The following is a 26,864-nucleotide window of genomic DNA, read 5'->3' as shown; positions in this document are numbered from 1 at the left end:
CTGGCCTCTCTGTCCCCTCTGGACCCCCCCCCACAATGATTGAAGTGGGAAAAGGAGGGGAGATCTTGTCCAGGATCTCCCCTTCAGCAGCTTCAGTCTCTCAGCCTCGGTAGGAAGAGGACGAGGCCTGTCAGGTTTCTTTGATAGGATCTAAGTCATTCCCGTGCAGATAACATGATGATGAATTGTATTGGTCCAGCAGAGTGACTGGCAACCCCGGGATCACCGCATGTCCCTTTAACTGAGGGAGAAAATAAAATGTTAGTAGAGGGTGAGAAGGAAAGGATGGGTCGTCTAATGAGACGAGGGAACAGAGAAGCTGGAGAGATGCGTTTTTATATGGGGCAGAGGGAGACAGAGAGAAGCATAGAGAGAATGACAGAAAGAGATGGTGAACAACAGAAAGAAAGGGGTTATGTTACAGAACAGAATGTAAGGTGATTGGTCCCAGCATCATGCTCCATGCTCCGGTGGCAGTCCTACAGCCTCTACTGCTGTGTGTCTATTGCCTGCAGGGTAGTAGAATACTCCCACCTGGCCTGACCGCTCAGTCCCTCTCTTCCACTCTCCACCCGCACCACCATGGACCCAGGGCTGGAGAGGAAAGGTTGGTCCACTTAACTGTAAACTCTGTTTGGTGCTGTGTTTCCTCCATTCCTCAGAGCCCATCGGGCGGGAGAAGAAGGCACACAGACAGACTCCACAGAGTACCATTCTGCTGTTAAACAAGAAGCTGTTTTGATTGCATTAGATTTCATGTTTGTGTTTCCACAGGGGTGACAACAACAGAGTAAATGTGACTGTGAGACTGTATACCATGTCCTTATTTGACATTTCTCAAAGAAAGATGCATTGTAGACCATGATGCTTGCTATTAGCATGTATTACCTGTGGAGTACACACACAGCCTAGTCTGGCCAAGTCTCAGATCTGAGAAGGATAGAGCCAATAAGACTTGTTCACTGTCTGTTTATGCGTTATCGAACGTAGTGCTTGCATTTAACACACAATCGCACATTCTTGCACAGCAGGGACATACACTCTCACATGCCTCGATACACGTTCATGGACACATAAGCACATACAGTACTGTATGTATAGATAGCATACACAGTTCTCCAGTGGGGTTTAAAAGTCCAGAATCAGGCATATGGAAATGCTTCCCATGAACACTGTAACTAGCTGTACCAGACTCTGGACGCCCAGCATCAGCACAATATTGGCCCCTTTTTTAAGTGATTTATGATACAACCAGAATTGCTTGTGCATCTAGATTCTGGTAGACATATTCATGTATTTATATTACACAGGCATACTAACATACAGGCACACGTGTACGAGTAAACCCACAGAAAACATACACGCGCCATATAATAAGAAATCTTTCATGCAGCAACTTAATTTTATTCAATTCAAATGCTGCTGGGGTATGTTGCATTGGCTCATAAATGGAATAGAAAAAGGTAAATTCCTGCCCCATCAGAGAGAGAGAGAGAGAGAGAGAGAGAGAGAGAGAGAGAGAGACCCCTCATCCAGCTGGTCCTGGGGCTGAGTTCACAAACCTGTTCTACTAACACACTGAAGCCTCAGGACCAGAACATCCAATCAATCAGAATAAACCAAATTACAACACAGTCAAAACAAAACTACATTGCTTATTGGGAAACACAAGCACAAACACAAAGCAAAATGCAGTGCTATCTGGCCCTAAATCGACAGTACACTATGGCAAAATATTTGACCATGGTTACTGATCAAAACCTTAGAAAAACCTTGACAAAGTACAGGCTCAGTGAGCACAGCCTTGCCATTGAGAAGGGTAGACACAGGAAAACCTGGCTCCCTGTAGAGGAAAGGCTGTGCAACCACTGCACAACAGCAGAACCTGAGACGGAGCTGCATGTCCTGACAAAATGTAAAAAATATAAAACAATTAGAGAGTGTCATTTCCCCAAATTTGAAACCCTTATTCAAGGTTTTAAAGACCTCTCTGATGAGAGTAGGCTACCCGTCCTGTTGAGGGAGGACGCAGAGAGCTGTGTGTTGGCAGCGCACTACATTGCTGCCTGCCATAAGATGAGGGACAGTGTCTGACAGACCAATAAACCTGCACATGTCCTCTACTGTATGATTATTGTTATTGTTGAATATATGGTTATTTTGACCCTTGGTTATTGTTGTTACTGTTGTCCCGTTGACAATATTTGATTCTCATTTTTTATTTATTTTTATATTGTAAATATCCAAAATAAGCTTTGGCAATATGTATATTGTTACGTCATGCCAATAAAGTGAATTTAATTTAATTTAATTGAGAGAGAGAGAGAGAGAGAGAGAGAGAGAGAGAGAGAGAGAGAGAGAGAGAGAGAGAGAGTAGAGAGAGACAGACAGACAGACAGACAGACAGACAGACAGACAGACAGACAGACAGACAGACAGACAGACAGACAGACAGACAGACAGACAGACAGACAGACAGACAGACAGTAATAAAGAGACAGACAGACAGACAGACAGACAGACAGACAGACAGACAGACAGACAGACAGACAGACAGACAGACAGACAGACAGACAGACAGACAGACAGACAGACAGACAGACAGACAGACAGACAGACAGACAGACAGACAGACAGACAGTAATAAACAGACAGACATAAAGAGACAGACATAAAGAGACAGAGAGACAGACAGACATAAAGAGACAGAGAGACAGAGAGACAAAGAGAGATACAAGGAGAGAGAAAGAGAGAGAAAGAGAGAGATACAAAGAGAGAGACAGAGAGAGAGACAAAGAGAGAGAGACAAAGAGAGAGACAAAGAGAGAGAAAGAGAGAGAGAAAGAGAGAGATACAAGGAGAGAGAAAGAGAGAGATACAAGGAGAGAGAAAGAGAGAGACACAAAGAGAGAGAAAGAGAGAGATACAAAGAGAGAGACAAAGAGAGAGAAAGAGAGATACAAAGAGAGAGATACAAGGAGAGAGACAGAGAGAGAGACAAAGAGAGAAAGAGAGATACAAAGAGAGAGACAGAGAGAGATACAAGGAGAGAGACAGAGAGAGAGACAAAGAGAGAGACAAAGAGAGAGACAAAGAGAGAGAAAGAGAGATACAAAGAGAGAGATACAAGGAGAGAGAAAGAGAGAGATACAAGGAGAGAGAAAGAGAGACACAAAGAGAGAGAAAGAGAGAGATACAAAGAGAGAGACAGAGAGAGAGACAAAGAGAGAGACAAAGAGAGAGAAAGAGAGATACAAAGAGAGAGATACAAGGAGAGAGACAGAGAGAGAGACAAAGAGAGAAAGAGAGATACAAAGAGAGAGACAGAGAGAGATACAAAGAGAGAGACAGAGAGAGAGACAAAGAGAGAGACAAAGAGAGAGAAAGAGAGATACAAAGAGAGAGACAGAGAGAGAGACAAAGAGAGAAAGAGAGATACAAAGAGAGAGACAGAGAGAGAGAGACAAAGAGAGAAAGAGAGATACAAAGAGAGAGACAGAGAGAGAGAGAAAGAGAGAGACAGAGAGGGAGACAAAGAGAGAGAAAGAGAGAGAGACAAAGAGAAAGAGAGATACAAAGAGAGAGACAGACAGCGAGAGAGCGATGGCATCTAGAGGAGGGGAAGGGGGTTTCTCAGTAACATTGCTTAGGTGGGTTGGGGGCGGGCCCCTCGCTGATGTTTTAACCACACACGCAGGTACCCCTTCAAAATGACTAATTATCTGTGGGTGACCTGCACAAAGACACTGGGTTCTTCCCCTTCTCCCGAGCAGCATCTGGCCTGTTTTGTTAACATCAGCACTTTTCTGCCCAGCAGACACGGGATATCCAGCCTACACACACACATTCACAATCACAAACACACCAGAGCGCCCTCCTCTCTATATGAATAGCCCAGGACATGCAATTCCAGGAGACAATTAATTGAGAGGAAAGATGATAAAGAATGAAATACTGGTTCATGTGTATGTTGTTCTTAATGAGGTCAGGGACATGTTACTGCTCACCTTGGGTTTTCTCTGTTCGCATGGCTGATTAATTTCACACAACAGCCTCCACACACCGGCCAGGACATAGTCATGAGCATGATTACTCATCCTGGAACAGAGGAGGACCTGAGAGGACCTGAGAGGAACAGAGTGGAACAGAGAGGAGCACAGAGAGGAACACATAGGAACAGAGTGGAACACAGAGGAACAGGAAAGACATAGAGAGGAACACAGAGGAACAGAAAAGGAGCAGAAAGGAACAGAGAGGAACAGAGAGGAACACAGAGGAACAGGAGAGGTTTAGAGAGGCATACAGAGGAACATTAGAGGAACAGGAGAGGGACAGGAGAGGAACATTAGAGGAACAGGAGAGGAACAGGAGCGGAACATTAGAGGAACAGGAGAGGAACACAGAGGAACAGGAGAGGAACATTAGAGGAACAGGAGAGGAATATTAGAGGAACAGGAGAGGAACAGGGAGGAACATTAGAGGAACAGGAGAGGAACAGGGAGGAACATTAGAGGAACAGGAGAGGAACAGGAGAGGAACATTAGAGGAACAGGAGAGGAACAGAGGAACAGAGAGGAACATTAGAGGAACATTAGAGGAACAGAGAGGAACAGAGAGGAACAGGAGAGGAACAGGAGAGGAACACAGAGGAACACAGAGGAACAGAATATGAACATTAGAGGAACAGAGAGGAATAGAGAGGCACACAGAGGAACAGGAGAGGAACAGAGAGGAACACAGAGGAACAGGAGAGGAATAGAGAGGCACACAGAGGAACAGGAGAGGAATAGAGAGGCACACAGAGGAACAGGAGAGGAACACAGAGGGACTGGAACAGAGAGGAACAGGAGAGGAACAGGAGAGGAGTAAAGATAAACAGGGCCTATCCTATCCTTCTAGGTGTGATGAAGACACCAGTCCTGACTCTCTCCCAGCTATCTAGGTGTGATGAAGACACCAGTCCTGACTCTCTCCCAGCTATCTAGGTGTGATGAAGACACCAGTCTTGACTCTCTCCCAGCTATCTAGGTGTGATGAAGACACCAGTCCTGACTCTCTCCCAGCTATCTAGGTGTGATGAAGACACCAGTCCTGACTCTCTCCCATCTCTATCCTGGTGCTGGCTGGTCCTGCAGTAAACCACCTGTCTGGTGCCAGTGAGTGACATGGCGTTGAGTTGATGTCACGCTTGCATCATGGTGTCATTGGCATGTTGTAAACGTGCACATAAATAAAGCAGGGTGGTGGCGGCAAGGAGAACAGGGCATCTTGGTGGTTGGTGGCCGTTGTGTCGCAGGCGGACTAATCGTTGCCTTTAAAGTTTAATGTGGGCCTACCACAGAGATGCATCAGGAGCAGGGTTAGAGTGCTGGTGGCCAGGGCCTTTACTCATGAATGATGAATGGACAGGGTAGGGGGCTAGGCTGGGATCCCATGTTCTGCCCAGTTTAGTGTTGTGATTTAACAGACAAGAGTGGTTGAGGTCAAAATGACCAGATGGGTTCTTGTAACAGAGGCAAGGAACATTTTGGATGTAGAGTGAGTTAAAATAGGAGTTTTCAAGTCAGATCACTGAATAAGGCTGTAAATACAGCTGAAAGCAACTAAATAAACAATGCAGCATAAGATGTGGAGACCAGTGTTAATTGAGTGGGTTAAGGGTTGGCCTTTATGGCCAGGCTATGCGTAGGTTGGAGGCTGGGCCAGAAAGTCTGGGTGAAGGGCTCCTGGGGTCTGTACATACAGTACAGTGTGTGTTAGACCTCAGCCCACTCTCTGACTGATCTCTGTAGCCGACGTGAGTAGGACTTTCAAACGTGTTAACCCCCTCAAGGCTGCCGGCCCAGAAGGCATACCAAGCCGTGTCCTCAGTGCATGCGCAGACCAGCAGACTGGAGTCTTCATAGACATTCAACCTCTCCCTATCCCAGTCTGTAATCCCCACTTGCTTCAAGGTAACTGAACTAAATGAATATTGCCCCATAGCACACAGCTCTGCCATCGTGAAGTGCTTTGAGAGGCTAGTCAAGGACCATATCACCTCCAACTTGCCCGATAGCTTAGTACCTACTACAATTTGCATACCGCCCCAACAAATCCATCGCACTGCACAGCGCCTTATCCCACCTTGACAAGAGGAATAGCTACTGTATGTGAGAATGGTGTTCATCAACTACAGCTCTGCTTTCAACACCATAGTTCTCTCCAAGCTTGTCACTAAGCTCAGGGCCCTGGGTCTGAAGTCCTCCCTGTGTAACTGGGTCCTGGACTTCCTGACGGGCCGACTCCAGGTGGTGAGGGTAGGCAACATCACCTCCGTCACGACTTCCGCCAAAGTCGGTCCCTCTCCTTGTCCGGGCGGCGTTCAGCGGTCGACGTCACCGGTCTTCTAGTCATCGCCGATCCACCTTTCATTTTCTATTTGTTTTGTCTTTGTTTTCTATCCACCTGGTTTCATTCCCCAATTCCATGTTCATGTATTTAACCCTCTGTTTCCCCCATGTCTTTGTGCGTGATTGTTTCCATGTTCATTCGGTACGTTAGACTTCATGCACCAGCTACACCCACCTACTGACATCAGGACTACCACTTTTGTGTCGTCAGCAAACTTGATGACGGAGCTGGAGTCGTGTGTAGCCACGCAGACATGGGTGAACAGGGAGTACAGGAGGGGGCTGTGTTGAGGGTCAGCATGGCGGAGGTGATGTTGCCTACCCTCACCACCTGGGGTCGGCCCGTCAGGAAGTCCAGGACCCAGTTACACAGGGAGGACTTCAGACCCAGGGCCCTGAGCTTAGTGACAAGCTTGGAGAGAACTATGGTGTTGAAAGCAGAGCTGTTGGACATGAAATCAGCAGGAAATCAGCTAAAAGTGATTTTAACTGAGGAAATCTGTTCCCAAGTATTCCCATGCATAAATAGAGGCAAATTTGGTCGTATCAGAATGTAATTAAGATTTTAAATAATTCTGTTTTTGTCAAAATTATACTATATCTGTTTGGGATTCTTACGGTCAATTTGCAGTGTACAAATGATCTATTACTATGTTCCGGCCCCCGAACAGCCGCTCAAGGAAAAATCGGCCCTCGGCTGGATGTAATTGGGGACCCCTGGCCTACAGGGAAGAGGTTAGAGCCCTGGCGGAGTGGGCCAGGAAAATGACCTCTTCCTCAATGTCAAAAAACAAAGGAGCTGATCGTGGACTACAGGAGACAGAAGAGGGAGCACGCCCCCATCCACATGGACGGGGCCGCAGTGGAGAGGGTCAAAGCTTGGCGTGCACATCACTGAGGACCTGAAATGGCAGACGCCGTTTGAAGGCGGTTGAAGAAATTCAGTATGGCCTCTAAGACCCTCACACACTTCTACAAATGCAGCATTGAGAGTATTCTGCCTGGTACGGCAACTGCAATGCCCTCAACCGCATGGCTCTCCAGAGGGTAGTGCGTTCAACCCAACGTGTCACCGGGAGCATGCTGCCGGCCCTCCAGGACATTTAGAACACTCGGTGTCAAAGGAAGGCCAAGAAGATCATCAAGGACCTCAGCCACCCGAGCCACGGTCTGTTCACGCTGCTACCTTCTAGCAAACAGAGACGGTACAGCTTGCCATCAGACATCACTAATCGGCTGCCTGCCCGGTACTCAGCCCTGCACCTTGAGACTAATGTGCCATGTATATAGAGTCATTGAATGCTGGCCACCTCATATTCTGTTTATTTACTGTTGTTTACTCACTGTATATGTACAGTATATACTGTATTCTCAACATAGCCCATCGTAGATACTACTGTACATACAATTTCCTTTCCAATGAGATACTGTCTATACACGCCACATATTTATATTCTGCATTCTAACACATGCTCCCTCTAATATATCTACTCAGGATTGTTAATTGGTCCCATTCTGTCATTTCTTGATTTTTGTTCATATATATATATATTTTTTATTATTTTTTGTTTGTATTGTATTTATGAGACATTCTACTGCACTGTTGGAGCTAGTAACATAAGCATTTACCTGCACCTGCTATAACACCTGCAAATCTCTGTACACAACCAATCAACTTTGATTTGATTTGATTTGACTGGGTGCCCATGGGAAGAGGCACAAGGCTGGGAGGAAGCGCAGGGCCCAAATGAGACGTGTCAGGGAACAAATTGAAAATGCCAATTTCACTTACTCCTCGGCATCGTTCTTCACGCCTAAATTCTGCCACTTATTTCATGTGTAAATTAATGGCCTCCTCACAGTCATTGAGATTTATCCAGATTTCCATCCTCCTTTCGCTCCCATTCTCCCTCCCCCTCAGCTCAACATATACCTCTGTATGCACTGGATGTGTGGTATTGGAAACCTGATGGGTGTGTTTGTGTGTCTGTTCATATTTGTGAGAAAGTTCGTTTTTTGAGGGGGTTTCTGGGTGCAAGTGTTGTGATTGGGTGAAGAGTGAGGTTCTCTCCTCTTTCTCTTACTCCTCTTCTATCATACCAATCTGGCCATGTCTCACACATAGTGATGTGAATACTGACACTGAATGTTCAGGCTCCATGAGGCCTGTAGATACTGATCAATGTTTGTTTCTCTTTCTCTCCCTCTTTTCAGTATGACTATGACGGTAATGACATCAGTGACCTGCCTGTGGATCTCTCTGTGGTGTGGAATGGCAACCAAGTCATCGACAACCCCTTCAACATACAAGGTAAAACCTCCCCTCTACCTCTTTCCTCCCTTCTCCCCTCATCTCCTCTCTCCCCTCCTCTCCTCTCTCCCCTCTTCTCCTCTCTCACCTCCTCTCCTCTCTCACCTCTTCTCCTCCCTCCTCTCTTCTCTCCCCTCCTCTCCTCTCTCCCCTCCTCTCTCCCCTCTTCTCTTCTCTCTCCTCCTCTTTTCTCTCCTTACCTCCCCTCTCTCCCCTCCTCTCCTCTCTCCCCTCTTCTCCTCTCTCTCCTCCTCTTCTCTCTCCCCTCCTCTCTCCCGTCTTATCCTCTCTCCCCTCCTCTCCCTTCTCCCCATCCTCTCCTCTCTCCCCTCTTCTCCTCTCTCCCCTCTTCTCCTCTCTCCCCTCCTCTCCCTTCTCCCTTCCCCCTCCTCTCCTCTCTCCCCTCTTCTCCTCTCTCCCCTCTTCTCCTCTCTCCCCTCCTCTCCCTTCTCCCCTCCCCCCTCCTCTCCTCTCTCCCCTCTTCTCCTCTCTCCCCTCTTCTCCTCTCTCCCCTCCTCTCCCTTCTCCCCTCCTCCCCTCCTCTCCTCTCTCCCCTCTTCTCCTCTCTCCCCTCCTCTCCCTTCTCCTCTTCTCTCTCCCCTCGTCGCTACACTCTTTTAAATCCCTAAGATCCAATTGGAGGAGCCCCTTCCTCTCCAGCAGCACGTCTTTGAAAGGGAATTAAAGTGTTTTTACGCATGGCTACGCCTCTTGCTAGGCCCCGCTGGGTTCAATAATGCTTATCTCTCCCAGCGCTGTTTGCAGTAACTCCCTCCAAAACAACATGCTGCAGATGAATAGAGTGGTGATAAATAAATAAAGAGAGGGATGGATGAAATTCGAGGAAGAGAACACGATTTGGGCCTTTGTTCCTCTGTGATCTGGCAGGTCTGGGGTCAGATCCTACTATTGCTGCTTAGGAGGCTCATCCTGCTGGATGGAGATCTCAGTCATCACTAGGGGAAAGATAGTTGAGTAGCACTGTGTTTAAGATAAACATCCTAACACATTTTTGTTTAAATTTGTATTTCACCTTTATTTAACCAGGTAGGCTAGTTGAGAACAAGTTCTCATTTACAACTGCGACCTGGCCAAGATAAAGCAAAGCAGTGCGACACAAACAACAACACAGAGTTACACATGGAATAAACAAACATACAGTCAATAATACAATAGAGAAAGTCTATATAAAGTGTGTGCAAATGAGGTAGGATAAGGGGGTGAGGCAATAAATAGGCCATAGTGGCGAAATTATTACAGTATGGCAAATTAAACACTGGGGTGATAGATGTGCAGAAGATGAGTGTGCAAGTAGCGGTACTGGGGTGCAAAGGAGCAAAATAAATAAAATAAATAACAATATGGTGATGAGGTAGTTGGATGGGCTATTTACAGATGGGCTATGTACAGGTGCAGTGATCTGTGAGCTGCTCTGACAGCTGGTGCTTAAAGCTAGTGAGGGAGATTTGAGTCTCCAGCTTCAGTGATTTTTGCAGTTCGTTCCAGTCATTGGCAGCAGAGAACTGGAAGGAAAGGCGGCCGAAGGAGGAATTGGCTTTGGGGGGTGACCAGTGAAATATACCTGCTGGAGCGCGTGCTGCGGGTGGGTGCTGCTATGGTGACTAGTGAGCTGAGATAAGGCAGGGCTTTACCTAGCAACGACTTATAGATGACCTGGAGCCAGTGGGTTTGGTGAGAAATATGTAGCGAGGACCAGCTAACGAGAGCATACAGGTCGCAGTGGTGGGTGGTATATGGGGCTTTGGTGACAAAACGGATGGCACTGTGATAGACTGCATCCAATTTGCTGAGTGGAGTGTTGGAGGCTATTTTGTAAATGACATCGCTGAAGTCGAGGATCGGCAGGATAGTCAGTTTTACGAGGGTATGTTTGGCAGCGTGACTAAAGGATGCTTTGTTGCAAAATAGGAAGCCGATTCTAGATTTAATTTTGGATTAGAGATGCTTAATGTGAGTCTGGAAGGAGAGTTTACAGTCTAACTAGACACCTAGGTATTTGTAGTTGTCCACATATTCTAAGTCAGAACCGTCCAGAGTAGTGATGCTGGACGGGTGGGAAGGTGTGGGCAGCGATCGGTTGAAGAGCATGCGTTTAGTTTTGCTTGCATTTAAGAGTAGTTGGAGGCCACGGAAGGAGAGTTGTATGGCATTGAAGCTCGTCTGGAGGTTAGTTAACACAGTGTCCAAAGAAGGGCCAGAAGTATACAGAATGATGTCACATGGAGTTATCCTTTACCAATGGGGTGTGGATCCACCCTGTGTTTCCCCACCATGTGGTGTAGCTGGGGGTCTCCAGCTAGGATTCTATCCTTTCTATTTAGAGTGGATAGAAGTAATATCATGATGTCTCCCGCATCCTCACGCCGTATTTTAGACACCCCATTCTGGTCATTGGATCAAGGTTATTTGATCTAAACACATGCTTTATGTCGAATTGCATTTATCGCTTGGCCTCATTTGTTAATTGGCATTCGCGAACTCACTCTGCATATTGCTGCTTGAGCGTGACCTGATTTGGTGTTGTGGGGGCTGGGCCTGTACAAGGCTGAAGTGTCTGTCTGACTGCTCTAAAAGCCTTTACATGAAAGCATTGTGGATGAAATGGACCCCTCTCTCTCTCAGTAATATAAGATAAGTAGAGGTTTTAACAAGCAATCACCTTGGATGCTGAGACTTTAGCCCTCTTTATTCTACTGTCTATGGATTGTCACAAAATCTGTAATGACACACCCATTTCCTGATGTTGGAATACAGTCTCTTCCATAGTAGCATTTGTTAAAGCTGGAACGGAAATTAAGAATCTAAACTTTCTTAGTACCTGCTGTGCATAGGCCAGTTACATTGTACTCTGCCCAAACTTCCACGCTTAATTTGACATGCTGAAACATCCCGAAACTAAATTTCAAACTAGCCCTGCTTTATTAAAGCCCAACAAAGACCTTCCCTTCCCTTTCCTTTCCTCACCCTTCCCTGTGTTTTTCTCTATTTGTCTCTGTCCCTCCCTCCCTCCCTCCGTGAATCACGGTGAATTATCCATCTCTGCCAGACTGCCCGAGAAAGCCCACTTTTGCCTTGGTGTAAAGTGGAAATCTTAATGTAATTAAATCATTAATTTGGTTCAGTTTAATTAGCACCGCGCTACTTTTAAGCTTAGCCGTGGCAAATCAGATTAGCAGGCAGGTCCGCGGCGGGTGGATGGATACGCCGTCTCCTTTGAAGTCCTGCGGCTGTCTGTGGAGTGCCATGATGTTCTTTTTTCAACATCTCTCTTTTGTTTTCTCTCTCCCTCTCACTCTATTTATCTATTTCTCTCTCCCCTCTCTCTCCTTCTTTCTCTTTCTCCTCTCTCTCAATTCTTACTGCTAATTGCTAATTCTTTTAAAAGCATAACTCTGAGCATTAGTGCCCCCCACCAAAAAAACACAACAACAAGGGGATTAGGTGTTTTCATGTCTTATTTTACTGCTTGTTTCTCATACCACAGCATGAAGGTGAAATGCAACGTGTTGAAACTTAGTCTCAAACAACAACAATGATATTCACCTCTATCTCTCCTCTCTCTCTCTGTTCTCACTGTGTTTCAGCCCACCTGTATAAGTGTTATGCGCTGCGGGACAGCTGTGGGATGTGTCTGAAGGCTGACCCCAGGTTCGAGTGTGGCTGGTGTGTTCAGGAGAAGAAGTGTTCTCTGAGACAGGAGTGTGCGCCGCTGGAGAGTAGCTGGATGCACGCCACCGCTGGCAACAGCCGCTGTACACACCCAAAGATCACCAAGGTGAGACAGGCTCTAGGTGTGTGTGGGTGTGGGTGTGTAGTAGGATCCAGTTCAAATCAAATTGTATTTGTCACATGCGCCGAATACAACATGTGTAGACCTTACCGTGAAATGCTTACTTACAAGCCCTTAACCAACAGTTCAAGAAAATATTTACTTGGCGCAGCTGTCTAAAGCCCTGCATCGCAGTGCTAGAGGCGTCACTACAGACCTGGTTCCGATCCCGGGCTGTATCACAACAGGAGACCCATAGGACGGCGCCCCGCGTCGTCTGGGTTAGGAGATGGTTTGGCCGGGGGGCTTTACTTGGCTCATCGCGCTCTAGTGACTCCTTGTGGTGGGCCGTGCACCTCTAGGCTGACCTCGGTCGTCAGTTGAACGGTGTTTCCTCCAACATGTTTCCTCCAACATGCAGCTGGCTTCGAGGTTAAGCGGGCGGGTGTTAAGAGGCGCGGTTTGGCGGGTCATGTTTTGGAGGACGCATGACTCGACCTTCGCCTTTCCCGAGCCCGTTGGGGAGTTGCAGTGATGAGACAAGATCGAAATTGGGGAGAAAAAGGGGGTCAAATAGAAAAAAATATATTCTAATATGATCAAAAGTAACACAATAAAATAACAATAACAAGGCTATATACAGGGAGTACCGGTACCAAGTCAGTGTGCGGGAGTACAGGTTAGTCAAGTTAATTAGGTAGGGGTAAAGTGACTATGCATAGAGAATAAACAGTGAGTAGCAGCATTGTAAAAACAAAGGGGGGGGGGGTGTCAATGTAAATAGTCCACGTGGCCATTTGATTAAATATTCAGTAGTCTTATGGTTTGGGGTTAGCCGCTGTTAAGGAGCCTTTTGGCTCTAGACTTGGCGCTCCGGTACCGCTTGCCGTGCGGTACCAAAGAGAACACTCTATGACTTGGGTGACTGGAGTCTTTGACCATTTTTTGGGCCTTCCTCTGACACCACCTGTATAGAGGTCCTGGATGGCAGGAAGCTTAGTCCCAGTGATGTACTGGGCTGTATGCACTACCCTCTGTAGTGCCTTACTGCGAGAGGCCGAGCAGTTGCCATTCCAGACGGTGATGCAACCGGTCAGGATGCTCTCGATGGAGCAGCTGTAGAACTTTTTGAAAATCTGTGGACCCATGCCAAACCTTTTCAGTCTCCTGAGGAGGAATAGGTGTTGTTGTGCCCTCTTCATGACTGTCTTGGTGTGTTTGGACCATGATAGTTTGTTGGTGATGTGGACACCAAGGAACTTGAAGCTCTCGACCGGCTCCACTGCAGCCCCGTCGATGAGAATGGGGGCGTGCTCGGTCCTCCTTTTCCCGTAGTCCATGATCATCTCCTTTATCTTGCTCAGGTTGAGGGAGAGGTTGTTGTCCTGGCACCACACGGCCAGGTCACTGACCTCCTCCCTATTGGCTGTCTCACCTTTGTCGGTGATCAGGCCTACCATTGTTGTGTCGTCAGCGAACTTAATGATGTTGTTGGAGTCGTGCTTGGCCACGCAGTCATGGGTGAACAGGGAGTAAAGGAGGGGACTAAGCACCCCCCCCGAGGGGCCCCCGTGTTGAGGATCAGCGTGGCAGATGTGTTGCTACCTACCCTTACCACCTGGAGGCAGCCCGTCAGGAAGTCCAGGATCCAGTTGCAGAGGGAGGTGTTCAGTCCCAGGGTCCTTAGCTTAGTGATGAGCTTTATGGTCACTATGATGATGAACGCTGAGCTGTAGTCAACGAACAGCATTCTCACATAGGTGTTCCTTTGCCAAGGTGGGAAAGGGAAGTGTGGAGTACGATTGAGATTGCGTCATCTGCGGATCTATTGGGGCGGTATGCTTCTTGGCTACGGACGTGAGTGCTACAAGGCTCTTTTGCATAGCTGGATTGGATGTACGGTGGTCATCTGTTGATCTGTGCCTCAGTAAAGATCTGATGCTGGCTGTGTACCAGACTACTGTTCTCTCTCTCGCTGTCTCTCTCTGTCTCTCTCCCTCTCTCTCTCTCTCTGTCTCTCTCTCTCTCTCTCTCTCTCGCTGTCTCTGTCTCTCTCCCTCTTGCTCTCTCTCTCTCTCGCTGTCTCTGTCTCTGTCTCTCTCCCTTTCTGTCTCTCTCTGTCTCTCTCTCTCTCTCTCTCGCTGTCTCTCTCTCTGTCTCTGTCTCTCTCCCTCTCTGTCAGTCTCTCTCTCTATCTCCGTCCTTCTCTGCTCTAGTGCTAAACCTCACAATGCGTTTATAGCTGATTACATCAATACCACCTACACACAGCAACAAGCCCAGCCCACACTCCGCCTACTCCTGATTTAACCTCGCCCCATTCAAGAACAAATCCAACTCATTCCTGTATTATTGCTATTTGCAGTATATTTGCTGTACCTGACACCTTGCTTGGGGGCAAATGCAGAGTGTTGTGTTAGTGTGTGTGTGTGTGTGTGTGTGTGTGTGTGTGTGTGTGTGTGTGTGTGTGTGTGTGTGTGTGTGTGTGTGTGTGTGTGTGTGTGTGTGTGTGTGTGTGTGTGTGTGTGTGTGTGTGTGTGTGTGTGTGTGTGTGTGTGTGTGTGTGCGTGCGTGCGTGTGTGTGTGTGTGTGTCTGTGTCCTTTAATCTACTCTGGAGAGGCAGCTAGTGTTTCAGCACATTATAAATCCCAGATATTGGATAATTGGCACTGGCACAGGAACTAATCCCTCCACGATGCCTGCCTCTCTCTCTCTCTCTCTCTCTCTCTCTCTTTCTCTCAGCCAAAGTCCACAAGACAGAAGTAGAGGAAGGAGAGGAAGGAAGGAAGGAAGGAAGGAAGGGAAGGAAGGAAGGAAGGAAGGAAGGAAGGAAGGAAGGAAGGAAGGAAGGAAGGAAGGAAGGAAGGAAGGAAGGAAGGAAGGAAGGAAGGAAGGAAGGAAGGAAGGAAGGAGAGGAAGGAGAGGAAGGAGAGGAAGGAGGGAGAGGAGGGGGGATGTTGCCAACTGAAAGGAAATTCCGCAGTAAAGAGAATGAATACATAAAAATGCTTGATACGTCGTTGCGTCATTCGGTAGTGATCTCTCTGTCTCTCTGAAATGGCACCCTATGGTCATGAAAGCAGCCCACCTTACAAGCTGAAAGGCAGCTGCTCTGTGATATGGTTGTAACAAAGAGCAGAGGACCTTGACTCCATGTTACATCAACCTACACTCATGAGAGATAACATGTCCCTCTTTAACAACTCTCTTTCCCTTTTTCAAATGTTCTCATTCTCTTGTCTTCATCTTTTTTACATTGTCGTTCTTTCTCTCTCTCTCTCGCTCTCTCTCCATCCCTTTCTCTCGCTCTCTCTCTGTCTCTCTCTTTATTCATATGATGGGGACTGCTGCTCTCTCTCTGTCTCTCTCTTTATTCATATGATGGGGACTGCTGCTCTCTCTCTGTCTCTCTCTTTATTCATATGATGGGGACTGCTGCTCTCTCTCTGTCTCTCTCTTTATTCATATGATGGGGACTGCTGCTCTCTCTCTGTCTCTCTCTTTATTCATATGATGGGGACTGCTGCTCTCTCTCTGTCTCTCTCTTTATTCATATGATGGGGACTGCTGCTCTCTCTCTGTCTCTCTCTTTATTCATATGATGGGGACTGCTGCTCTCTCTCTGTCTCTCTCTTTATTCATATGATGGGGACTGCTGCTCTCTCTCTGTCTCTCTCTTTATTCATATGATGGGGACTGCTGCTCTCTCTCTGTCTCTCTCTTTATTCATATGATGGGGACTGCTGCTCTCTCTCTGTCTCTCTCTTTATTCATATGATGGGGACTGCTGCTCTCTCTCTGTCTCTCTCTTTATTCATATGATGGGGACTGCTGCTCTCTCTCTGTCTCTCTCTTTATTCATATGATGGGGACTGCTGCTCTCTCTCTGTCTCTCTCTTTATTCATATGATGGGGACTGCTGCTCTCTCTCTGTCTCTCTCTTTATTCATATGATGGGGACTGCTGCTCTCTCTCTGTCTCTCTCTTTATTCATATGATGGGGACTGCTGCTCTCTCTCTGTCTCTCTCTTTATTCATATGATGGGGACTGCTGCTCTCTCTTTATTCTGGGGACTGTGTGCCTCTTTATATTAGCAGGTGGATTAGCTGCTAATTTCATTTGGAATATTGGAGTATTTAACCAGGATTTCCCAGCTCTTTCTTCATTGCACTAGGAGCCCCAGAGTGGTGCAAGTAATTGAATTATCTTTCTTTTCCTCCTCATTGTCTGTCAATAAGGAGCATCTCATGAATTTTGACTGACGTCTCGACTGCTAGTCGGTACTCAGAGGGCCCAAACATTCTACCCTCCCCTCCCAATCCATCACAAAGGGGTCTGAATAGCTCTTACGCCTCTCTTTTCCTCCTCTCACTCTGGAGGAACGGGGAAGACAAAGCGTCGGAATGAGGCTACGTCTGATAAGGGGAAGGGGGACAGGAGTCCCCCCTCAGCTAGTGTCTCTCCCCCATAATAACCAACCCTCCCTCCCTCTCTCCCCTCCATCCCTCCCTCAGCCTAGGCTGGTGCTCTGTTCCTGGCTGTGCGTGTGTGTGTGAGTTGTCTCAGATAAATATTATATCAGAGTGAATGCACTTAGCTGAGAGTGAGTGGGTAGGAGGGATGTTCCTGTGCTACTTATTGTCTTTCTATTCCCCGACTCCCTTGTTAGAGAGCACCCTGGATTTGCTTTGACACTTCACCATGTACAATATACATCTGTTGTTTTGCCGTGCGTGTGCAGGGGGATTCTTGTTTTATTCAGAGGAAGAGGGGGGTGTGATTAGAGAGAGAGAAGGGGATTGAGAGGGGTGTACGAAAGTGAAGAACTATTGGAGTGGTGGAGTGGAGCTCAGCACATTGAGTTAAGGATTCTTCAGAGTAATCTAGCTTCTGTATGTTCCTACGGTGGCTAAAATCCATCTCCAACTGTCATGTCCATGTTTCAATCCAAGTGGAGCAATAAGGTATTCTGCTGTATAAATGGGCTCTTATTTGTCCCTACGCTCATTCTCTCTCTCTCTCTCTCTCTCTCTCTCTCTCTCTCTCTCTCTCTCTCCCTCTCTCCTTCTGTCAGGGTGTGTGTGTGTGGGGGGGGGGGGGGTCATGTGAAACGACCCCTCTGAAACCAATTAAAACACCCTACTTCACTGTTTTAACTTCAGAGTTCAGTGTTCAGAGTTCAGAGGCCAGTGTTCAGAATTCAGTGTTCAGAGGCCAGTGTTTTCATCATGATAGGTCCTAGAGGTTCCTAGGGGTCAGACTGAGAACTCATAAGATGAGCAAACAGACTAGAAAGGCTATAGAGCACAGACGCCTCTGAGGATCACAGACAATGTGTGTGTCAGACCCTTGGAAGTCTGTTTACAATGCTTTCTGAGGGAGATTGGAGCCTGTAAGATAAAAAGCAGAAACCATCTGCTCCACCATTCACACTGTTGTAGTTGTTATTATGGGTATAGGAGTCGCCCCTCAGCTTCACCCCCCTCATAACAACCCCCTCACTCCTCCCTGACCAAAACTACCCTACACAATTTGGTTCATACTGTGTTTGACAGCTATGCAATACACTGTACTTCTCTAAATGATGTTGCCTATGTGTTGAGTGGTTCCAGAAACATGGTCTCCTACCATTGGCTGTCAGCATAATTGTCTTCCTCTCCCAGCCTCTCTTTGAAACCATTAACAACCCAATTTACAGCCTGCCTCAGCCCATGTGGGCCATGTGGCCCTAGTTCCCAGTCCAACCACACTGGCGTCACCCTGCTGTAACCCTGCTCCACACTGGTTTGACGGCCTACAGCACAGACCTCTAGCAACCACCATTCTGCCCCACTCTGCTTTTACAGGATACAGCATCGCTGCCATGTCATTATGTGGTAGAGGCATAGTGCTGGGGCTGAGTGAGGTTAGGCTGCCTGTGAAAGTATAGCCGCTGGGGATTGCTACTGGGGCCAGTACAGAACCCAGGGGTGGCCAGCCAATGAAACGCAATAATGCCTCAGGACACGCCAGGACGCCATTTCCCTGACACGCTCTGCCCAGCCAACCAGGTTGTGGAACAGGCAGCCAGTGAGATTACCCATAATTACCTCGTGATGGTTGTTAGAGGCCGCCTCCCGGACGCTGCCGCCTCACATCAGTCATCATATTTGTTTTGTCATGCCACACCTGTCCTCGTTACGGGGAGTAATTTGGCTAAATAAATCACATTATGAAGCTGCCGTGTGACACGCCGCTACAGAATGGCGATGCGGGAGCCGGTGTAATAACTTTCAATTAGGTGGGGAAGAGGCCTTTCGCTGTGCGCCACGCAAGGTTTTTCTGTTTTTCAAAGCGGAGAGGTGATTTTTCTTCATTAAAACACGGCTTGCTGGATTATGGTGTGTGGGTGAACGTGAGAGAAAGAGTAGCCAGGACAAACATATTTTCACGATATCACTAATATCATCAAAATCAATATATCATAGCACCTTTTTGGGCTCATTCAGTAGTTTAACTGATAAAGTAGAATCCTGTGTAAAGATGAATGTTAAAAGTACCATTTATATTCCTAAAACATTTTTTTTTAATTATACTGCTGCTGCTTCCTGTTGTCATGGCTTTTTGATTTATGGCCGAGTTTCAAAACACCGGTTTTAGATATTCATAATCAATATACTGTAATAAGTTGTGACATTTTGTTGAAAAGTTACTCCCTACACACGTGTTACACTTGTGTTCAGATTACTTGTATTTGCTAAATTAGTACCTTATATATTGCACACCAATATTTACCAAGCGGTCACTCAAGACTGGAATTGATTAGCTTGTTCTACTGTAATCAATAGCGCATGCAAATGAAGCACTCACGTTGATATTGTATTGAAATCAATGGAACTGGGATACTACAGTAACTGTGGCGATATGTAGACTACCGTTGGCGCTCTTCTAACAGAAAAACCTTCAATAAACTTGGGTATACATACAGTATCTGTCGATAGATGACAACCTGTCATAGCTACTTATCAACTTATATCTCTTATAACTTATAATGGAGTAGATCATTTCGACAAATCCCCAAATCGGTTTCTAAATAGCGACAGGGGTTGGCTTTCATTTGAATGATAGCTTAACCCTCAAATCTATGAATTCAAGTGAGGCCAGAGACATTTCGAATAAAAATTCTAGCAAGCGTGGTCTGACAATACAGCTGCGTTCTAAAGTCCCACTACGGACTGGCACGTATAACAAAAACACTGGTACTAAACCAAAAATATTGAGCCGTTTTAAGCAATCGATTTTGTGAGATCGTGCTGCCTATTAACTTTAATACCAACATCACAAATCTGAGGTAAAAATGATATGTATTTCCTGGAATTCTTGTGGTGAAAACATTAGTCTGTGTAGTAACACATTCTGTCCACCATAGGGAAATTAGCATAATATAACATAATTCAATATGTCAAAGTTATTCAATATTTGAATATATGATGATAGTATTTGTAGCACACTCACAAATGTGTTCAACAATGACAACTATTTCTTCCTTTAACCATAGAAAGAGTTTAAAAAAAATGCTCCTAAGCACAATTTAACCAGGTGCTCTAGACTAGAGTGTCCATAGGGTCTGTGCAGCAGACATTAAGTCTTCCACACAAAGTGCCATTTAGTCTGCCCTGCGTAGACAGACTTACAGTACAAGGTGTTGGCCTTACCTTGCCTCTCACTGACTTCTAACCATACAGTTATTGGTTCTGACAATGATCTTCTTCTCTCCCTCCCTCCTTCCCTTCCTCCCTCCCTGTGTGTTTGTCTTGCAGCTGTTTCCGGAGACAGGGCCGAGACAGGGGGGCACCAGGCTGACCATCACGGGGGAGAACCTGGGCCTACAGTTCAGGGACATCCAGACAGGAGTGCGTCTGGGCAAGGTGCCCTGTATCCCCATCGAAGAGGAGTACATCAGCTCGGAGAGGTGAGGCGGCTCAGCTGCCTGGCACTCACCACTCTCACCATCACCCACGCCTCCTACAAGTGTCCTCTATCTCCCTCCTCCTCTCAGTGTATATCCCCTCTCATCCTCTTCTGCTTCCTGATGACATTGTCCTTTTGTCCATCTCTCTTCACCTGTCTATTATCTTCTTCCTCTGCTCAGTGTTCAGACGTCCTCTTCAGCTTTCTCTTTCCTCTCCTTTGACCTCCCTGCTCCCTATATATACAGCTCACTAATTGAATTTAGATAGATCAAACAATCTCCATAGAGCATTTAGATGGTAGATGCGCCCTTTCCAATTGGAGGAATCACTACACAAATATCAGACAGCTATACTGTAGCTACAGGTGAGCGCAATACGTGTGTCTTCCCATGTGTCCCTAACTCCTCTCCCTTCCTCCCTCTCCCTTTTTCTCTCTCATACCTTCCCTACCATCAACCCTCTCTCCTACAGAATTGTGTGTTTGCTGAACGACGCCACAGGCTACCGGGTGCAGGAGGCTAACGTGGAGGTGTGTGTGAGGGACTGCCTGGCAGACTACAGAGCCCTCTCACCCCGAGCATTCACTTTCGTGGTAAGTAGCACCCAGGTGACACAGCCATGGTCAGGGATGGATGGATCCTTACATTAGACAATGATTATTGGTAAATGTGTTGATTGCATGATAAACGTGTCTCATGGGTCCCCCTTCTACAGACGCCCTTCTTCACGCGGGTGCTGCCTGCCCAGGGCCCCCTCTCAGGGGGCACCAGGATCACCATCGAGGGCAACCACCTCAACGCCGGCAGCTCTGTGTCTGTCAACATCGGACGCCACCTCTGCCACTTCAAAAAGTGAGTGTCAGTCTGTCAATTCAGACTTCCTGTCTTTAGCTCATAACACAGTGGAGTGGACCCATTGCTGTGCAACTCCTAGTGCAGGGTACAGTAGATCTCAGTCTACACCTGTATGAGGAATATTAACAGGACTGCCTGTTGAAAGCGGGGCTGCTCTGCATTGCAGCTGAGAGGTAGGTAGAGCCCAGCCAGGTAGTGTGAGTGCCGGGGGGGGGGGGGCAAGAAACACAAAGCATACAGACATGAAACAGAAACAGAGTCAATAACGCCTGGCAAAAGAACCAAAGGGAGTGACAGATATTGGGGAGGTAATCAGGAAGGTGATAGAGTCCAGGTGAGTATCATGATGCGCAGGTGCGTGTAACGATGGTGGCAGGTATGCATAACGATGAGACAACTGGCGACAACGATCCCCAGAGAGGAGGAGCGGGAGTAGACGTGACAGCCCTGTTGAAAAACAAATGATAGTCCCACTAAGCGCAGTTTCACCAGCAAAACACCCCCGCACCATCACACCTCCTCCATGCTTCACGGTGGGAAACACACATGTAGATATAATCCGTTCACCTACTCTGCGTCTCACAAAGACACGGCAGTTGGAACCAAAAATCTCCAATTTAGACTCATCAGACCAAAGGACAGATTTCCACCAGTCTAATGTCCATTGTTCGTGTTTCTTGGCCCTTGTTTCTTGGCCCAAGTCTCTTCTTCTTATTGGTGTCCTTTAGTAGTGGTTTCTTTGCAGCAATTCGACCATGAAGGCCTGATTCACGCAGTCTCTTCTGAACAGTTGATGTTGAGATGTGTATGTTACTTGAACTCTATGAAGCATTTATTTGGGCTGCAATTTCTGAGGCTGGTAACTGTAATGTACTTATCCATGCATGACATCATGGGAAAATCAAAAGAAATCAGCCAAGACCTCAGAAAAAAAATTGTATACCTCCACAAGTCTGATTCATCCTTGGGAGCAATTTCCAAATAGTACGCAAGTATAAACACCATGGGAGCCATCATACCGCTCAGGAAGGAGACGCGTTCTGTCTCCTCGAGATGAATGTACTTTGGTGCGAAAAGTGCAAATCAATCCCAGAACAACCGCAAAGGACCTTGTGTAGATACTGGAGGAAACAGGTCCAAAAGTATCTATATCCACAGTTAAACGAGTCCTATATTGACATAACCTGAAAGGCCGCTCAGGAAGGAAGAAGCCACTGCTCCAAAACCGTCAGACTACGGTTTACAACTGCACATGGGGACAAAGATCGTACTTTTTGGAGAAATGTCCTCTGGTCTGATGAAACAAAAATGGAACTGTTTGGCCGTAATGACCATCATTATGTTTGGAGGAAAAGGGGGGATGCTTTCAAGCCGAAGAACACCATCTCAACTGTGAAGAACGGGGGTGGCAGCATCATGTTGTGGGGGTGCTTTGCTGCAGGAGGGACTGGTGCACTTCACAAAATAGATGGCATCATGAGGATGGAAAAATATGTGGATATATTGAAGCAACATCTCAAGACATCAGTCAGGAAGTTAAAGCTTGGTCACAAATGGGTCTTCCAAATGGACAATGACCCCAAGCATACTTCCAAAGTTGTGTGAAAATGGCTTAAGGACAACGAAGTCAAGGTATTGGAGTGGCCATCACAAAGCCCTGACCTCAATCCCATGGAAAATTTGTGGGCAGAACTGAAAAAGCGTGTGCGAGCAAGGAGGCCTACAAACCTGACTCAGTTACACCAGCTCTGTCAGGAGGAATGGGCCAAAGTTCACCCAATTTATTGTGGGAAGCTTGTGGAAGGCTACCCGAAATGTTTGACCCAAGTTAAACAATTTAAAGGCAATGCTACCAAATACTAATTGAGTGTATGTAAACTTCTGACCCACTGGGAATGTGATGAAAGAAATAAAAGCTGAAATAAAGCATTCTCTCTACTATTATGCTGACATCAGGAGTTGTGAAAAACTGAGTTTAAATGTATTTGGCTAAGGTGTATGTACACTTCAGACTTCACCTGTATGTATGTATGTAATGTATGTATGTATGTATGTATGTATGTATGTATGTATGTATGTATGTATGTATGTATGTATGTATGTATGTATGTATGTATGTATGTATGTATGTATGTATGTATGTGTGTGTGTGTGTGTGTGTGTGTGTATGTATGTATGAATGCAAAGAAAAATATGGGGGATTGGAAATGCTGCAGACAATTACATTGATGGAAGCTACAATCTATCTGCAATATTAAAGCTGATCTACCCCCTTAAAAAAATGATATAAATATTAATAATACCCCCACCTCCCGCTGATCCACCCTGCCCTCCGTTGACTGGAAGTGTCAGTGTTTAAGATGCAGTGTGTGAGTGTCTGCGTTGTCTGTGTTTTTCCTATGTCATATGCAGTATGTACATGTAATCTTGCTAATGTTCATACATCTCACAGCGCTACAGTAGGTCTTTGTTTTCGTCCAAGCTTTGTTTACACTGTTAGCCTGGATAGTAAAACACTATTTCCATTTCTTTCCATTAAAAGGTAATCCAGCAGATTATCCTTTTTTCTGTGGTGTTGTCTCCTTCTCTCTCTTCCTCTCTGTGTTTGCCTCATTCTTGTTTTGTTATTTGTCACAAACACCTTGTCAAAATATGTGCATATGTGTCTTGGGAAGGTTTGTGGAGCGTACATTGTTCAGGGTGTTCCCATGGAAACGGGGCGAGGGGAATCAGAGGAGACATTGCAGGCACGTCTCCAGGCAGGACCTGGGAATCGCACCAGAATCACTCCTCTTCACTCCTAGAAAGACTGTGGCACTTTCCCACAAATTCAAGCATCATTCAACAGTGGTTCATATTAGATATTGTAGTTATTGTGTGCTATGACAAGCAGTGGACAGTATGAATCAATGCCAATGGGAAACACACAGAACAAATCATCAGTGTTTTGTCCATGAAACGCTCTTTCATGTTCTTACAGGCATTGCCATTTCGTTTTCAGGGAGAGAGGTGCACAATCTTGGACCTTTACCAGTTACATTGACAAGAAAAGCAGTCATCTGTATCATCCTTTAACCACCCTCTCTGTCCCTGCAGGAGGAATTCCCGGGAGATAGTGTGTGTGACCCCAGCAGGGCTGACCCCAGGCAGCACACCAGTCATGGTGGACATCGACTCTGCTGAGCTGAGGAACCCAGAGGTCAAATACAACTACACTGACGACCCCACCGTCCTGAGGATCGAACCCGACTGGAGTATCGCTAGGTAGGAAGGAGATCTGGGTATTTACATGCGTATCGCCTGGTTCTCTGGTGCTGGTCTGGGTTACAGTAGTGTAGCTACAGTGGCACCTCTGTAAAAGAGACACTTACAGATGTCCCACGAGTTAGCGAGGGGCGTACCACTGATCACCATGCGTATGTGTGTAAATACACAACCTTGTGAAAAGCCCACTTTGACACAGATCGCTCTGCTTCCTGGTAAACATGTTAAACCACAGCACTGTTACAAGATGCCACAGCCCCCCCCCCCCCACCCTTCTGTCTCTGTTGACACCACTTCCTTCTTCATCTACAATAGATTTATATAATAGGCTGTTGGAATGGAATGGGGAGTATTCCCATCGCTCTGTGGGACTGGCTGTGGAGCAGCTGTGGCCCAACCGCTGCCCCAGACCCCCCATGCCATGGATTGGTGAATGGGCTAACCGACTGACTGCCCCCCCAATGTCTCTAGCGATTCGCCTCATATCTGGGCTCCATCTGGCCCAGTGCATAACAGCAATGAGAAAAACAGACAGGAACACATGCACACATACATGAACAAATGAAAAACAAAAGGACTGAGATTCCTGGATCTGTCAAAGACAAAATTCTCTCAGGTGATTGATGTGATCGCTACAGGCCCAAATGGCAGCATAGCATAAACCAGTGGCTAGGAGATGTGTGAACAACATGTTGTTCATCTGTTCATAAAGTTCTACTTTCATGTCTATGTTAACTGCAGTGCACATCCACTGCATTGCGATGTTTTCAATAGGGAGTTGTATACTGGTACATTTAGATGTGCTCATATCGTATTTGTAACTTTCTGAAAAAAGAGACTAGATTAAAACACTTCTTGGTTTTCTGGAGTGAAAAAATAAAATAAATAGCTTATTGATTGAATAAGTGGCTGCTAAATTGCTTCATAATATACAGCAAAGGGAGAGAATACGATTAACAAAGTAGAAGGGAAGCGCTAGAGTAATTGAGAGAGAATGAAAAAGGAGAGGGAAAAAACAGGAATCCATTCACTAAGTTACTTTGTCAAAGCCCAGTGGAGCCATGTTGCTGCTTAAGATGAGCTCCATGCAGATAGTGGCTGGAGTTAGAGCTGGGGGTGGGGTCTGGGGTCTGGATGGGTCTGGGGTCTGGATGGGGCTGGGGTCTGGATGGGGCTGGGGGTGGGGCTCTGGATGGGGGTGGGGCTGGGGCTCTGGATGGGGCTGGGCCTGGGGCTCTGGATGGGCTGGGACTGGGGCTCTGGATGGGGCTGGGACTGGGTCTCTGGATGGTACTGGGGCTCTGGATGGTACTGGGGCTGCGCTGGTCGGGAAGAGAGAGAGTCTATTCTCAATGACCCGTCGGTTAAGCGTTAAGCATATAGCTGAGTTAAGAGGGCTTTCTGAGAGCCGGGCTGGAGGTAGAGGCTTTACACAAATAACATCTGTGGAGAAGTTGGTGTCGGCCTTCCCTGCCTTCCCTGTAGCTCAGTTGGTAGAGCATGGTGTTTGCAACACCAGGGTTGTGGGTTCGATTCCCACGGGGGGCCAGCACAGAAAAAAAAAAATGTATGAGTTGTATGAAATGTATGCATTCACTACTGTAAGTCGCTCTGGATAAGAGCGTCTGCTAAATGACTAAAATGTAAATGTAATGGCTTCCAGCTGTATTAAGGCAGCCTCAGCCTTATCCCCAGTCTCAGCCTCAACCTCAGCCTCAACCTCAGCCTCAGCCCCAGTCTCGGCCAGAAGCTGCCTGTCCATGCATGCAGGGGGAAGGAAGTCGACAGCAGAGAACACAGCACTCACCAGGGTAGATAAAGGAAAGCACAGGGGATGGAGGCACGCATTACTTCCCAGACATAGTGGGTGTTATTATGCACGGCCTTTCCAGACACTGGGATTGTAACTAGTCACTCCATTTGTGACTGTCTCCTAGTACTTACAGTACATCTTACATTCAGGGTGTATATTCACAACTTCACCCAAAGCTGGCAACTGAATATACTTCAGTTGATGTCTACTACTGATGTCTACTAATTTGCTATGCATGCTCACATTTACATAATTGTTAAGCAAGTTATTATTTTGTCTCATCAGTGGTGGAACCCTGTTGACCATCAGCGGTACTAACCTAGCCACCATCAGAGAGCCCAAGATCAGAGCTAAGTATGGCTCGGCCGAGTCTTTCCATGTGAGTATGAACCTGGCCAGACGCCTCAATACACACCTCACTCACTCACACACACCTCATTCACTCACTCATTCACTCACACACACACACACACACACACACAAACA

The 26,864-nt window shown here is 46.7% G+C and overlaps 1 protein-coding gene across 2 annotated transcripts in view; it reads left to right on the top strand.

The window, feature by feature from the left end:
* Positions 1-26,864, top strand: part of LOC106572368 (plexin-A1) — a 269,721-nt gene that overhangs the window by 202,947 nt on the left and 39,910 nt on the right. For both annotated transcript variants that reach the window (XM_014146446.3, XM_014146445.3), the window contains exons 11-17: positions 8,607-8,703; positions 12,309-12,499; positions 20,295-20,446; positions 20,919-21,039; positions 21,162-21,298; positions 24,398-24,565; positions 26,664-26,757. In XM_014146446.3, coding sequence (XP_014001921.2) covers positions 8,607-8,703; positions 12,309-12,499; positions 20,295-20,446; positions 20,919-21,039; positions 21,162-21,298; positions 24,398-24,565; positions 26,664-26,757 — 960 coding nt within the window. The remainder of the gene's footprint in view (positions 1-8,606; positions 8,704-12,308; positions 12,500-20,294; positions 20,447-20,918; positions 21,040-21,161; positions 21,299-24,397; positions 24,566-26,663; positions 26,758-26,864) is intronic.

Source organism: Salmo salar, chromosome 15 (assembly GCF_965601325.2).
Source record: "Salmo salar chromosome 15, fSalSal1, whole genome shotgun sequence".
Lineage (NCBI taxonomy): Eukaryota > Metazoa > Chordata > Actinopteri > Salmoniformes > Salmonidae > Salmo > Salmo salar.
Note: the sequence above shows the minus strand (reverse complement) of the source record. Positions and strands in the feature narration are given on the sequence as shown.